A 14326-nucleotide genomic window follows, 5' to 3' on the forward strand; every position below is an offset into this window, starting at 1 on the left:
TAAGGATAAATAAGATATAGGATATTATATTTAATGTTTGGTATGATTTTAATAAGAGTGATTAAATTTATATATTAGATTGTAATGACAAAATTAACCTTATCATAATAAATTTTATAATTTCAAAGTTGATGCTTGAGTTCATATTTTCTATCTGTTTATGTGTCGATAGTACTTGCATGATTTAATTATTTTTACCTAATTTTATATATTATATAATATGATAATTGAGCCCTTGATTTTTTGAGTCAAGTCAAATATCAATTTTTAAGGTTAATCGAGTGATACTAATAATTTTATTGAGATTTATTATTTATATAATTATCCCGAATTCATTTATATAATTATCATATTATATAATATATAAAAATAAATAAAATATTTATTTGATTTTAATTTCTACCTACTAGCATAGATTTATAAAAAATCATTTATAAATGGAGGGTAATTAAGTCATTTGTAGTGTATTTTATCATTAAATTAAAATTATCACACCTTCTATTAGGGATAATTTATCCCTCTAAAAAATTATTTATCAAGGGCCCATGATATTATCATGAGCTTTTTAAAATGTACCAAACATGGGATAAGGAGGATTATTTATCAATCCCTCTCTTATCCCATGTACCAAACTATGCCTAAATAAACACGACAAATCAGACTAAATCTAAAATTTGAGTTTTCGAAATCTAAATTTTAAAAGTTATTAAATTTTTTTTACAATAATTTTTTTTAATAAATTTATACAGAATAATAAAAATCTATACTATATTATTAAGTTTGAGAAATTTAGAGTTAATAAAGTGTTGAAACATTAATGCAAGTTACACGTAGCTTAATGGATAGAGTTTTTGTTGCTTAAGTTGAAGGCTAAATTCTTATTTCAGTTTTTCTTTTGCTTTTTTTTTCTATTTATTTTTTAATTTATATATCAAAATTACATTGCAGTCCCTCACTATTTCTTATAATTTTATTGTGATCCTCATTTAAATATAAACCAAATGAATTATAAAAATATTGTATAAATACACAATACTTATATCGATGTACTAATGTAAATTATGTGTTCGGATTGCTAGTATATATCTATTTCCGGATAGGGCGGAGGCACATTTTCAACGGCTATCTAAAATAATAAACCTTTTTCCAAATTTAAATTTCAAATCAGACACAACGAAAACTTTTAACGGCCAAAAAAGAGAGAAAGAAAGATAATTCCTTTAAAACCTCCGTTTTTCCAATCAACCATTCACTGCCGGAATTCATTTCAGATCAAGAAGGGGAAAACCCTTTCCTTCGCCCTTCATTTGGCCTCTCCATTTCGTCAAGGTTTTCTTTTCTTCTCTTTTTTCTGCCGCTCTTTGTTCTTTTGATTTTAGTTATATTATATTGATTAGAAATTATTCATTCTGTTGTTTTAGAATGGTTTTTGAAGATATTGAGTGTTGATGATGACGGATTTTGGTTTCTTTCTGATTCCAATTGATATATTTGTGCTAGTTTCATCATTGATGTGACAATACAATAATCGATTGGTTTTAGTAATGTGGAAAAGTTCTTTTTCACTATGCTGTTACATTTACTGTTATTTAGATTTTGAAGAAATGGTAGGTTGCTTTGGGTTTGTCTTGTAGACCTGAACGAATTTATTTGCGTGGATTTTCTTTTGAATGATTGAATTTCTTGTTCTCACGACGTACATGAGGGGTTTGGTTGGACTTGTCTGTGATTGGCATATAATTTTTTGTATGTGTATTTTATATGATATGACTGTCTTTTTGATGTCACAAGGGCTGAATTTGTTTGTTTGTTTGTTTGTTTTTTTATTGTTTGTATTGCAGGACTCTGTGCCAAGATGAACGATCTTATGACAAAATCGTTTCTAAGTTATGTTGATCTCAAGAAACAGGCGATGAAGGATCTTGAGGCAGGTCAAGATATTGAAATGGGGCAGCTCAACCCAGAAGATGAAAGCAATCTGTCTAAATTTTTCGCAGAAGTGGGCACAATCAAGGCTGATATGGAAGAGATAACCAATCTGCTTCTTGATCTTCAAGCCCTTAATGAAGAGACAAAATCCTCTCAAAGTTCTAAGGTTCTTCGAGGATTAAGGGACCGGATAAATTCCGATATGGTCACTGTTCTTAGAAAGGCCAAAATCATCAAAACAAGATTGGAATTGCTAGACAAGTCCAATGTGGCTAATCGCAGTGTCTCTGCTGCGTATGGAGAAGGAAGCCCAATAGATCGCACAAGAATCTCAGTGACTCATGGACTCAGAGTCAAGTTGAAAGATATGATGAACGATTTTCAGTGTTTGAGGGAAAAAATTGTTTCTGATCACAAAGAAGGGCTCAAGAGGAGGTACTATAGTGCCACGGGGGAACAACCGAGTGATGCAACGGTTGAAAAGATGATATCGGAAGGTGGGCTCAAGGGGCTTTTCGAGGGAAAGGGAGATTTAATGTTGGAGAACCACGAAAGGCACGAGGCAGTGAAGGAAATACAGAGAAGCTTGGTTGAACTACATCAGGTGTTTCTCGATATGGCTGTTATGGTTGAAACGCAGGGAGAACAAATGAATAATATCGAGCAAAATGTGGTTAATGCTGGAGCGTATATTAGTGGTGGTACAAAAGAGCTTGATCGAGCTAAGCAAATGAAGAACAAGAGGACTTGGGCCTTTTGGATCGGTATAGTGGTGCTTGTGTTCATGCTGATATGCCTCATTGCAATTTTATTCTGAAAAATTTTAATGACAAAACTTCCCAAGAATTATGATGGTGGTTACTAATGATCATTTGTTTCGAATTCTGCTATATTTTGTGAGGTAAAGAAATGGTTTCATTGTTTTATTTGGAGTGCAATAGGCTTGATGATATGGTATTCATCGCTAGATCACAGTTGAGCAATATGTTCAGTTCAATTCATTTAAGGTTTGTGATGTGCTAATTTTCACTATTCCTTCATTGTTGTTTTTGTGAAGAAATTGCTGGTTAAGAGATTTGGACATATCTTGGTTATCGGTGCTAAACTCGGTACGAATTTTCTGTTGCATAGAGTTGAATGCTCTATTCTTTGAATGGGGTTAATAAACACGTCCTATATCCATGCCGCGTAAAAGGCAGATGGCAAGAATCCACTTGATACAATCAATACAAATTTAAATTGTCCTTTATCAAATTTACACATCACTCGCGAGGAGTTATAGTGGAATTCTACACCATGTTAGCTGGTATATAGGACACAATGTCACGCCCCGAAACTCGGGATTTGACACCGGCGTTGTTTAACAATCACACAATCGAAACAACAAGTCTTTCGTAGCACAGTATAAATCGAACCAGTTTATATATCATAATTTCAATGAAATAACATTGTCTTTACAAAACTGAAATAATTAAGACGACAGAGTTTTAATGCGGAAACATAAATCTAATTAATAATAACTTAAACATAAACGATTTCCTTGAGAATTCACCATCCCCAAAACTGCTCGGATTCTTCCTCCTCAATATGTTCTTCGGACTTATCTGTGAGGGGTTGTAAGGGGGGGTGAGTATTTGGAAATACTCAGCAAGTGGGGGAATATCGAGTACAATAAAACAACATGCATAAATTTCGAAACACATGACTTGCATACATACTTCATAAACATGCATAACATTTACCAGCCACTGTGATTTATCCAACTTTCTATGGTTTACTGACGTCAGTCCCTAATTTTTACTCCTCTAAGGGGGCGAGGCCGTATAGCGGTTATATCCCCCACCGCGTAAGTGTACGTCATGGTTGGGATTCCCACCCATATACAGTCGACTCCTCACAGTGCTTAAAACAGTATGACAATTCGACACAAGAAAAGGAGTAGGAAAGAATATGTACCTCGACTGTATTTTCAAAAATACCGAAAAATCACATATGCATATATCCGAAATTTTAAACCTTTAAAACAGCCCACTTACCGTATATAATGATGCTAAAAACGTGGTGCACAACTTTGGGGATTGGGTCGCTCCTCGTTCTTCGGTCGGACGGCGCTTCGGCTTCGATTTTTCTGGAAGATTTTCGACAGAGTTTGGCTAGGAAATGCTGCTGAATTCCGAGACTTTCAACAAGGGGAATTCGAAATTAAATGTGTAAGAATGGCTAGGCATGATGGTGTATTTATAGGTGAGGAGAGGATAGTTTAATATGGTACCTAAATCATGCATGATATGCATCCAAATCCCATGATTTTCCTTCCAATTTGCCACCAAATCTCACGTTTTTGGCTTAGAAACCATTTTCCATGTTTGAATTATTTGGCTACCTAATGGTGGGATTTAGTCCTTGATTCTTTCCCCAAATACTTGGCTCGAAAATGGTGATGCTAATTCAAGGGATTTTTGAGCCACTTTGATGATATATTTTCCAATCACACTAATATCTATCAATCACCATATGTAGGAAATTAATCTAGGAGGGATATTCGAAAATCTCTAGCAATGATCATGCCTCAATTCTTTTAATTTGTATGATACTCCAATCATGCAAATATTCTTTCCAATTTTCGAAAATTAGCATGCCATAATGTATGTATCATTGACTTGGTAAAAGGTTTCCAACATTTAATTCTCCAAGGTGCACATCTTATTATTTATTTATTTTACACAAAAATATCACATCCTACAAATCTTTAAAAAAATTCGGTTCTCACATCCCTCCCTTCTTATGAGAAGTTTCGTCCTCGAAACTTGGGCTGGCTTGGTCTCCAAAGAGGTAAGGATATTCCTTTCGCATCTTTTCTTCAACTTCCCAAGTCGCTTCTCGCTCGGTGTGGTTGGACCACTGCACTTTGACGTAGGGAATGATGCGTCGCCTGAGGACTTGTTCCTTGGTGTCCACGATCCTGATAGGAACTTCTTCGTATTTCAGTCCTTCTCCCAAAATTTCCTTCGGTCAAGAGCGGTTCTACTTCTAAAACGTTACTTGGGTCTGGAATGTACCTCCTTAGTTGGGACACATGGAACACGTTGTGGATCATTGACATGCTTGGTGGCAGTGCCAGTCTGCATGCTAGCGCGTGCCCACTTTTTCTAAGATTTCAAAGGGTCCAACATATCGAGGGTTCAGCTTCCCGGCCTTATTGAATCGGACAACTCCTCTCATAGGCGAGACTTTCACATAAACCTTCTCGCCCACATTGAACTCTACAGGCCTTCTTTTAAGATCTGCCCAGCTCTTCTGTCGATCTTGAGCTGCCTTGAGCTTCTCTCGGACAATTTTAACTTTGTCCACAATCATTTGTACTAGCTCGGGTCCCACTAAGGCTTTCTCTCCCACTTCATCCCAGTAAGGTGGTGACCGACATTTCCTCCCATAAAGAGCTTCGTATGGAGCCATTCCAATGTTGCTGCGATAGCTGTTGTTGTAAGCAAACTCAAATAAGGGTAGGTGAGTGCTCCAATTGCTACTGAATTCAAGAGCGCATGCCCGCAGCATATCTTCTAAGGTTTGGATGGTTCTCTCCGTTTGCCCATCTGTTTGAGGATGATAGGCGGTACTTAGGGTCACTTTCGTTCCCATGGCCTCCTAAAAGCTCTTCCAAAAACGCAAGACGAACCTCGGACCTCTATCGGATAGAATGCTCACAGGCACTCCATGCAGTCTCACAATGTTGTCCATATACAGTGAAGCCAACTTGTCGAGATTGTAATTCATGCGGACGGGTAGGAAGTGTGCGGTCTTTGTGAGTCTGTCCACGATCACCCATATACCATCGTGGCCTTGCCAAGACTTTGGCAATGCTACCACAAAGTCCATGGAAATATGCTCCCATTTCCACTCGGGAATTTCCAGAGGTTGCAGTAATCCTCCAGGTTGCTTGTGTTCTGCTTTAACCTGCTGGCATACCTGACATCTGGAGACGAATTCCGCTACATCTCTTTTCATGCCATTCCACCAGAAACTGTTCTTGAGGTCCTTGTACATTTTCGTACAGCCCGGGTGGACTGAGAATCTTGACTTGCGCGCCTCTGCCATTATCTCTTGGCGAAGGTTATCACTGTCGGGCACACACAGTCTCCCTTTCATCCATAAGATTCCTTTGTCATCAATCTGATGCTCCTGAGACTTCCCTTCTCTGACTTGCTCCTTAAGTTTGGTCAGTACTAAGTCTCGATCTTGGTTTAACTTGACGGTCTCCCGCAGACATGGCTGGGCCGAGAGCGAAGCTAGAGTCATCTTGCCTGGGCCCTTCCGACTTAGCGCATCAGCCACTTTGTTTGCTTTACCCGGATGGTAACTTATGGTCAAGTCATAGTCCTTGAGTAACTCTATCCCCCGTCTTTCCCTCATCTTCAATTCTTTTTTTTTTGAGTGTACAAATATTTTAGACTTTGGTGTTCCGTGAAGATTTCACACTTGACACCATCTGTCTCCGAATTTCCCAGGCAAATACCACTGTTGCCAACTCGAGATCGTGAGTAGCATAGGTTTGCTCATGCGGCCTCAGTTGACTCACATGTCTCGCATGAGTACGCATTTGATATCTTCCTTTGATTCTTCACTGTAGATGGTAAAATCCTTGTCCTCAGTAGATAATACCAACATTGGTGTAGATCTTAGCTTCTTTTTTAATGTTTGAAAGCTCTTTCACATCTTTCTCTTCAGTTGAATTCATAGTTCTTTTGTGCGAGTCTCGTCAGTGATATGATACTGAATAGAAGCACTCGACGAATTTCAGCTAATAGCCTGGTAATCAAAAGAAACTTCTAATTTCTGTTGCATTCTTATGTTTCGGATAACTTAGAATTTCATCTACTTTCTTAGTTCCACTGATATTCTTGATTTCGATCTTACATGACTTTATTATGAATGCTGACATTGGGGTGTCTCCTGCTCCGACCTTTAGCTGATGATAGCATGTCCTCAGGTCAAGCTTGGAGAAGATCGTAGCTTCTTTACGTTGAAAAAAATTGTCTATAATTGGAAGATGATATTTATTCTTGATTGTGATTTTATTGAATTCTCGATAATCTATACACAATCTCATACTTCCATCATTCCTCTTTACAAAAAGGACTGCAGCTCCCCAGGAGGATGCACATGTCCTTATCTGTTTTTTGTCTAACAACTCTTGAAGTTGTTGTTTTTTTTAAGCTCCTTGAGTTCATCTGGAGCCATTCGATAATGTGTATTGGAGATTAGTGCATCAATGGTGCCAAATTTATCTCGAACTCTACATCTTAGTCCGAGAACATTCCAAGAAGTCCTTCTAGAAAAACGTCCGAAAATTTTCGTATTACTGGAATATCTTCCAACTTTAGCTCATCTACTTCTTGCATGCACTTTATTTACCATTACTAGGTAAATTTGTTCGCCCGATATTATGGCTTTCCAAGTCTGAGAAACAGAAAAATGTATTTCTGTTCCTTAGCATTGCCATGGTACCTGGTTTCTTCTTGGTTCGGGGTTCAAAGTTTGACATTCTTACTCTGGCAATCTACTATTGCATGGTTCTTAAATAACCAATTCATCCCTAGGATGGCATCGAAATCTACAGAAGTGAGTTGAATCAAGTCGACACTAAACATATGCAAATTGATACCGATTTATTCTATTTTAAAATTATCCTGATTACTATCTAAAAAAATTACAACCCATATAGAATATTGAAACTTAACTCAATATCGATCTATAGCTTAAATCCCGAAAATTATAACCTAGTCGTTACCTCAAATAATTATTCTTTTACTAAATCTTACTTTCATCAAGATCATTAGCCTATCACGCTCTAATACAAAGGAGTTCATTGAATGTCATTCTCTTTGAATCATTCTTAGTACCATAAAAGTCAAAACTTATTGCACTATACTTTCCTTGATACCCATCAATATCTCATAACTTATTTTATTTACGTAAGGTCGTAGCATACTTGTTATCTCAAAATAATATAAATTCCTTAACCAGATGATATTTTCTCACAAGATATTCCAATGTCCTACATATTAAAGTTAACGCTTAATATTCTTAATAACCCAAACATATTGCTCACACAATTAACTATCGACACAAAACCAACTTCTATAGTACAGTACCCAAAACTTATGATATAATCCTTATATCAACTTTTCTCATATTAGTTTTCATAAATAACTTATCATCCTCGAATCAATTTTTTTTTTTAATCAGAAGCTTAAGTCAACTTATCTCTGATAGATATATTCCCAAAAATGAATACAAATACTAATTGTCCTAGTAATAAAATTTCATAAATATCCTTTAACTAGCACAAATTACGCATTGAAAGAGATTTTTCGAGAAATTTTTCAAAAATAAAATTTTGGATATTGACCCATGGATAGAAAGAATACGTCGAGAGGATTCTAGAACAGTCGACGGAATTAAATTCTGAGTTTCCTATGAAAAGTTACGAATTATACGAAACTTTCCTAAAATAGAAAAAACGCGATTTCGGAGGTCTAGACGAAGGATTTTCATGTTTTTGGACTATGCCTCACAACAAATTTGTGAATATTACTCGTTAGACCGTTTCGAAGGGGACTGCATCAGCCTTTTGCCATAATCTAACAAATTTTTCTTCCCAACTGGATTATGAACCTGGCGGCTCTGATACCACTTAAATATCACGCCCGAAACTCGGGATTTGACACCGGCGTTGTTTAACAATCACACAATCGAAACAACAAGCCTTTCGTAGCACAGTATAAACCGAAACTAGTTTATATATCATAATTTCAATGAAATAACATTGTCTTTACAAAACTGAAATAATTAAGACGACAGAGTTTTAATGCGGAAACGTAAATCTAATTAATAATAACTTAAACATAAACGATTTCCTTGAGAATTCACCATCCCCAAAACTGCTCGGATTCTTCCTCCTCAATCTGTTCTTCGGACTTATCTGTGAGGGGTTGTAAGGGGGGTGAGTATTTGGGAATACTCAGCAAGTGGGGGAATATCGAGTATAATAAAACAACATGCATAAATTTCGAAACACATGACTTGCATACATACTTCATAAACATGCATAACATTTACCAGCCACTGTGATTTATCCAACTTTCTATGGTTTACTGACGTTAGTCCCTAATTTTTACTCCTCTAAGGGGGCGAGGCCGTATAGCGGTTATATCCCCCACCGCGTAAGGGTACGTCATGGTTGGGATTCACACCCATATACAGTCGACTCCTCACAGTGCTTAAAACAGTATGACAATTCGACACAAGAAAAGGAGTAGGAAAGAATATGTACTCGACTGTATTTTCAAAAATACCGAAAAATCACATATGCATATATCCGAAATTTTAAACCTTTAAAACAGCCCACTTACCGTATATAATGATGCTAAAAATGTGGTGCACAACTTTGGGGATTGGGTCGCTCCTCGTTCTTCGGTCGGACGGCGCTTCGGCTTCGATTTTCTGGAAGATTTTCGACAGAGTTTGGCTTGGAAATGCTGCTGAATTCCGAGACTTTCAGCAAGGGGAATTCGAAATTAAATGTGTAAGAATGGCTAGGCATGATGGTGTATTTATAGGTGAGGAGAGGATAGTTTAATATGGTACCTAAATCATGCATGATATGCATCCAAATCCCATGATTTTCCTTCCAATTTGCCACCAAATCTCAGGTTTTTGGCTTAGAAACCTTTTTCCATGTTTGAATTATTTGGCTACCTAATGGTGGGATTTAGTCCTTGATTCTTTCCCCCCATACTTGGCTCGAAAATGGTGATGCTAATTCAAGGGATTTTTTAGCCACTTTGATGATATATTTCCCAATCACACTAGTATCTATCCATCACCATATGTAGGAAATTAATCTAGGAGGGATTTTCGAAAATCTCTAGCAATGATCATGCCTCAATTCTTTTAATTTGTATGATACTCCAATCATGCAAATATTCTTTCCAATTTTCGAAAATTAGCATGCCATAATGTATGTATCATTGACTTGGTAAAAGATTTCCAACAATTAATTCTCCAAGGTGCACATCTTATCACAAGCACCTTGATCAAAGCTCAACTTGAACATCGGTTTTGATTGAATTCAAGTAATCTGGTTATCATTCTGATTCGAGTTCTAGCATTGTTATATCATACTCGAGTAATTTGTTCATGGATGCTAGTATGGACAGTGGTCCACCCTCGACGGTCTCGTCACAATACATCTACATACACTAATTATGTTTAATATTGATCACCTCTCCATATTGTATGGTCAAGGCAGGCTCATTTATTCGCTCAAATGCTCAGTGAAAATAAGAACGTGAACATGACTGCAAAAAATTGTATAGACTAAATATATTATAAGCTGCATGGTTGATTCGACACGGATCCAAGATCTCGAGCACAAGGGCAGATTATAGGTTCAGGCCAGGGTGTTGAAACTCGAATTCTATGAAAAATCGCGCACCAAAAAATTAAATTTATTTATTTTTTTCATTTGAGAAGGCAGGATGTCTTCTTCCTGCAACCTTCCATAGATTCCTATTAGTTGATACAAGGTTCAATTAAGTGTGCAAAAGTGTTACAAACCTTTTCACTTGATTCTAGAAACGGGAGTCTGAAGAATCTTTTGTGGTGATAAATGATAATTGCTGTCATCAACATTTTCCTCTTGCTGGGAAAAAGAAAAGTGCTTTTTAGTTTTGCCTTTCTTGAAGTCCATCTTTGAATTGTGATGCTCAAAAGACTGCAACTCGTACCATTTGGTCAACCATTTACATTATTGATTGGAACTAGTCCTGCTATTCATGATGGATTCCAAGATTCCTTGTCCTTTTAGCAAATGGGCAAAATTTGAACCTCATCATCACCTCCTGGAAACATGACTTTTTGATGTCATCAATGTTTAAAATTTTTTGGAAGGTGAAGGTGGAGCTTTTACTTGGATCTTGATTGTTTTTTAGAGTCAGAATTTACAATTTAGAAAAACTGTGTATAGAATTCGAATTTATTCTATGTAAAAGAAGCCAAATATTATATTATATTAAATGGTATTATGAAGTCCTGATAAAATGAGAGGTCTCGCTCTAATCTTGCAATAGTAAACATCTACGTTCTACAAGTTGGCTCTTGTCTTCTTATCTGCCACAGATTGCTTAAAATTGCTTTCAGATTTAATTGTGTGGACAACTTGTACAATCTGATGATAATGTTTCGCTTATTTGTTATTTGCTGCATCTATCAGTGTTTAATTTTTTTGGGCTGATTGGCAAGTTTGGGAAGTGTGTGCGTGAGTGAGTGAAAGAAGATGCAGATTGACAGGGATGATTAATAGCAAATTTTGGCTACTTCTCATTATCATTTGCTCATCATCATGCATATTTCTCTCGACTGGGTAGTATACACAAGATACACACGGCATGTACTTCTGGATAACCAAAAGAGATCGTCGTAGTACGAAGCGGGGCTCTGGCTCGGGACCGGGCTCGTTCTAGTGGTAACTCACATCTCCTGTTTCACATGGCTGGCATCGATGAAACCTGCAAAATTGTTTGAAGTTTCAATATTCGAATCTTAATGTAAAATGGAAAACATGATTTGGGTCTTAGTGTTATTTAGAATTATATGGTATGAATTTGAGAACATTTTATGGTTGATGCAGGAATTGGTTGGCCATAATTTGTCAATTCTGTATCTGAACTCTTGCCGGAACTGCTTGTATATTTTACAGCACTGTGTTTGTGAATTATTGACATTGAAAAGCCTGGTGTCTTTGAGCATTGATTCATTTAATGTGGTAGACAAAAAGTAAACTACATAATACACTACTTTATTCATGAGGACAACCTGAGGGACAATGACATTTTAATAACGAATGTCTCATTGTTTTTTTGGGTTTCAACGGAAAAAGAAAAAGAAAAGAACACATTATTATGTGATGACATCCTTAAATTTGTGGGATTTTCTATTTCTTTAAATTATCAAAAAAACAGGGATCAAAGTCTCTGAAAGAATGCCCGAAAAGTACCTGAAAATGGCTGAGAAACAAATGATGTTGATCTTCCTTGTTGGTATTCCATACCGTAAAGGTTTTGTAACTCAGCATCCCAAGTTAATTGCTGAATTTGCTGTATTAAAGTTGGTTTTTGAGGGAAAAAATGCTTAAAAAGTAGCTAGAACCAAGAATTAGATGAAACAAAACTTACGTTTAAACAGGATGAGACGAAAAGGGTATCTGGGATTGATACAGGAGCACTGATCGTTCTCCGGAGTGCGACATCAGGAGGATTTGCTCCCATTTCTAGGCCACAACTTGAAACTTCTTTTCCAAATCCATTGAACTGAAGATGAGTAGGATTGACAGATTCCGCCGATGATCCGATTGCGGGAATGCTAGATGCACAAACCTGAAACATCTGTTTCATCCAAGTTATGCATTTGATAATCGTCAGTGAGACGACTTGAAGGGGTATGTTTAGGATTGGAAAACATTCTCTCTACCTCTTTAGCCAAATAGTTGTCAGTTTCGAAATCCAATCTCGGATTCATTGCCGCCAGTTTCATGGATAAGAACTGCCATAACGATTGACTGATCAAATTCATCTTTATAGGCGCAAACAATTGCTGAATTTGGAAACTAAGAGCTCTGGTTTTATGTACCTCTACTTGTCTTTGAAGGCATTGGACATAGTTGATTATCTCGTCAAGCATCCCGGCTTTCCCAGTGATCTTGTTGCATCCCGGAACTAAATCTTGTAGATACTTCATTCTTTCACTGATTTTTTCCCTCCTAACCTGCCAATATCATGTAAAAGTCCATCAAAACTACTTCGTACATGCGACAGGTTGATAAAAAGAAACTATTACTGGGTTTTCTAGCAGAGGAATCTCCACCCGAAAGCCCGATAAATAGGGTGTTCGTGTCCTTACTCTTTCCGCCAAGCTGTGGCTGTCCGTGGCTTGCCCACGTCGAGCTCGAACGTGTATATAATCTGGCTTCGGAGCCTCGGAGGGCTTCGAATTTTCGTCAGAAGTTCCTTTGTTGTTATTGTCGTTGGCAGTAGTGATGGTGCTCTTGCTGTTGCTGTTTTGTTCTGTGATCCTCGTGTCCTCTTCTGCACCCCGCCTCATCTTTTTGTCCTGGGATTTTTCTTCCGCCGCTACCTGAATATATCCCAAAAACCCATATTTCATATTCCAAATTTGCATCTCAACACTCTCAAAATTATAGGAAATAAAAATTGAATCTTTTATCATCCCTCGAGCTGCCGCTATAGAAATTACAAACTCACCTTAGGAATATGATTCTTATCAGCCTTTCTCTTCTTGAAACTCTCTTTTCCGGTGGCAAAGCTCAAAGCAGCCTCCTTTCCTTTGCCACCATCAGCCACCACCGCCGGCGGGCAACTAGCAGTCCTAGGAAGAGCGCAACTCATTTCAAACTCGGACACATTCCCATAATCCAAACCATTCCATCCGTCTTCAAAACCCGGGTCGGGCTTCATTGCTCTGCCCATCAGCAGCTCACCAAAACCTTGATCGGCATTTCCCATCAAGAAAGCACCATCGAAGTGCTCGTTCTCGTTGAAATAAATAAAGTCTTGGTGTTGGATCAAGTTCTCTTGCTGCCAATTGAGACGTGCCCGTTGCCTCTCGAGCACACTCATTTCTGCACTCCCAGTAAACATTTCCGGTGAACCTCTATTCATTTCCCAAGCCCCTTTTCAATAATCTAGCAGATAACTGCAGAAAGAAGACAGACAGTGCAAAGTGTGCTTTAACTTCAACTTCAAGCACTTTCTTCTTGGCCTAATAAATGAGTAATTCGCATCAAGTGTACGTTTTCTTGTTTTGTGCAAGTAGTTTCGATCTTTATTCGTAGTAGAGTTCTTCGAAAAGTTTGAGGAAAAAATTGGTAATTTTAAGGATTAGGGAGTGAGGAAATCTCGGGTATAAATATAATTTGGGGGAGAGATGTGCCGGGAAAATCTGAAAAAGATGGCCGGAATCTGCCGCAATAAATAAGAGAGAGAGAGACTTGAATTTTGGTGTGGGGCAAATGGAAAATTATTTAATGGAGCCATGGTGTGTGGGCCCATCAACATGACTAGCCACGTGGGCATGTCCGAGGGGCCCTGAACACCGGGACAAGGCCCAAATTTGTTTTGGGCCATTATTTTATTATGATTAGGTGGATTACTACATTTATCTATATATTATTTTTTAATATTAATATTTATATAAAATTAGATATTCTTTGACGTTTCAAGTTTACATATTTAAATAAAAAGTGAGTCTCATGTTAGACCATCTCATTGATCTTAATCTGTGAGACGGGTCAACCCTACCCATATTCACAATAAAAAGT

At 37.3% G+C, this 14326-nt stretch overlaps 2 protein-coding genes across 6 annotated transcripts; one reads left to right on the forward strand and one right to left on the reverse strand.

The window, feature by feature from the left end:
• Positions 1 to 1169: 1169 nt before the first annotated feature.
• Positions 1170 to 3012, forward strand: LOC140813251 (syntaxin-112-like). 3 transcript variants are annotated; one of them, XM_073171743.1, is made up of 2 exons: positions 1170 to 1329; positions 1910 to 3012. In XM_073171743.1, exon 2 carries the CDS (start codon positions 1913 to 1915, stop codon positions 2744 to 2746), a length of 834 nt encoding a protein of 277 aa, XP_073027844.1. In that variant the 5' UTR covers positions 1170 to 1329; positions 1910 to 1912; the 3' UTR covers positions 2747 to 3012. The 3 variants fall into 3 exon arrangements, with proteins under 3 accessions (XP_073027844.1, XP_073027842.1, XP_073027843.1); XM_073171741.1 differs by having other exon boundaries at positions 1171 to 1329; positions 1842 to 3012; XM_073171742.1 differs by lacking the exon at positions 1170 to 1329 and adding an exon at positions 1725 to 1746 and having other exon boundaries at positions 1842 to 3012.
• Positions 3013 to 11286: 8274 nt separating this feature from the next.
• On the reverse strand, positions 11287 to 13967 carry LOC140812538 (transcription factor bHLH63-like). Of its 3 annotated transcripts, none has more exons than XM_073170837.1 (7): positions 13251 to 13967; positions 12889 to 13122; positions 12619 to 12753; positions 12460 to 12531; positions 12165 to 12365; positions 11987 to 12086; positions 11287 to 11498 (listed from the first exon to the last, which is right to left on the reverse strand). In XM_073170837.1, exons 1-7 carry the CDS (start codon positions 13665 to 13667, stop codon positions 11461 to 11463), a joined length of 1197 nt encoding a protein of 398 aa, XP_073026938.1. In that variant the 5' UTR covers positions 13668 to 13967; the 3' UTR covers positions 11287 to 11460. The 3 variants fall into 3 exon arrangements, with proteins under 3 accessions (XP_073026938.1, XP_073026937.1, XP_073026935.1); XM_073170836.1 differs by having other exon boundaries at positions 11987 to 12077; positions 12165 to 12374; positions 13251 to 13965; XM_073170834.1 differs by having other exon boundaries at positions 12165 to 12374; positions 13251 to 13963.
• Between the last annotated feature and the right edge of the window lie 359 nt (positions 13968 to 14326).

This window comes from Primulina eburnea, chromosome 14 (genome assembly GCF_022965805.1).
Source record: "Primulina eburnea isolate SZY01 chromosome 14, ASM2296580v1, whole genome shotgun sequence".
Lineage (NCBI taxonomy): Eukaryota > Viridiplantae > Streptophyta > Magnoliopsida > Lamiales > Gesneriaceae > Primulina > Primulina eburnea.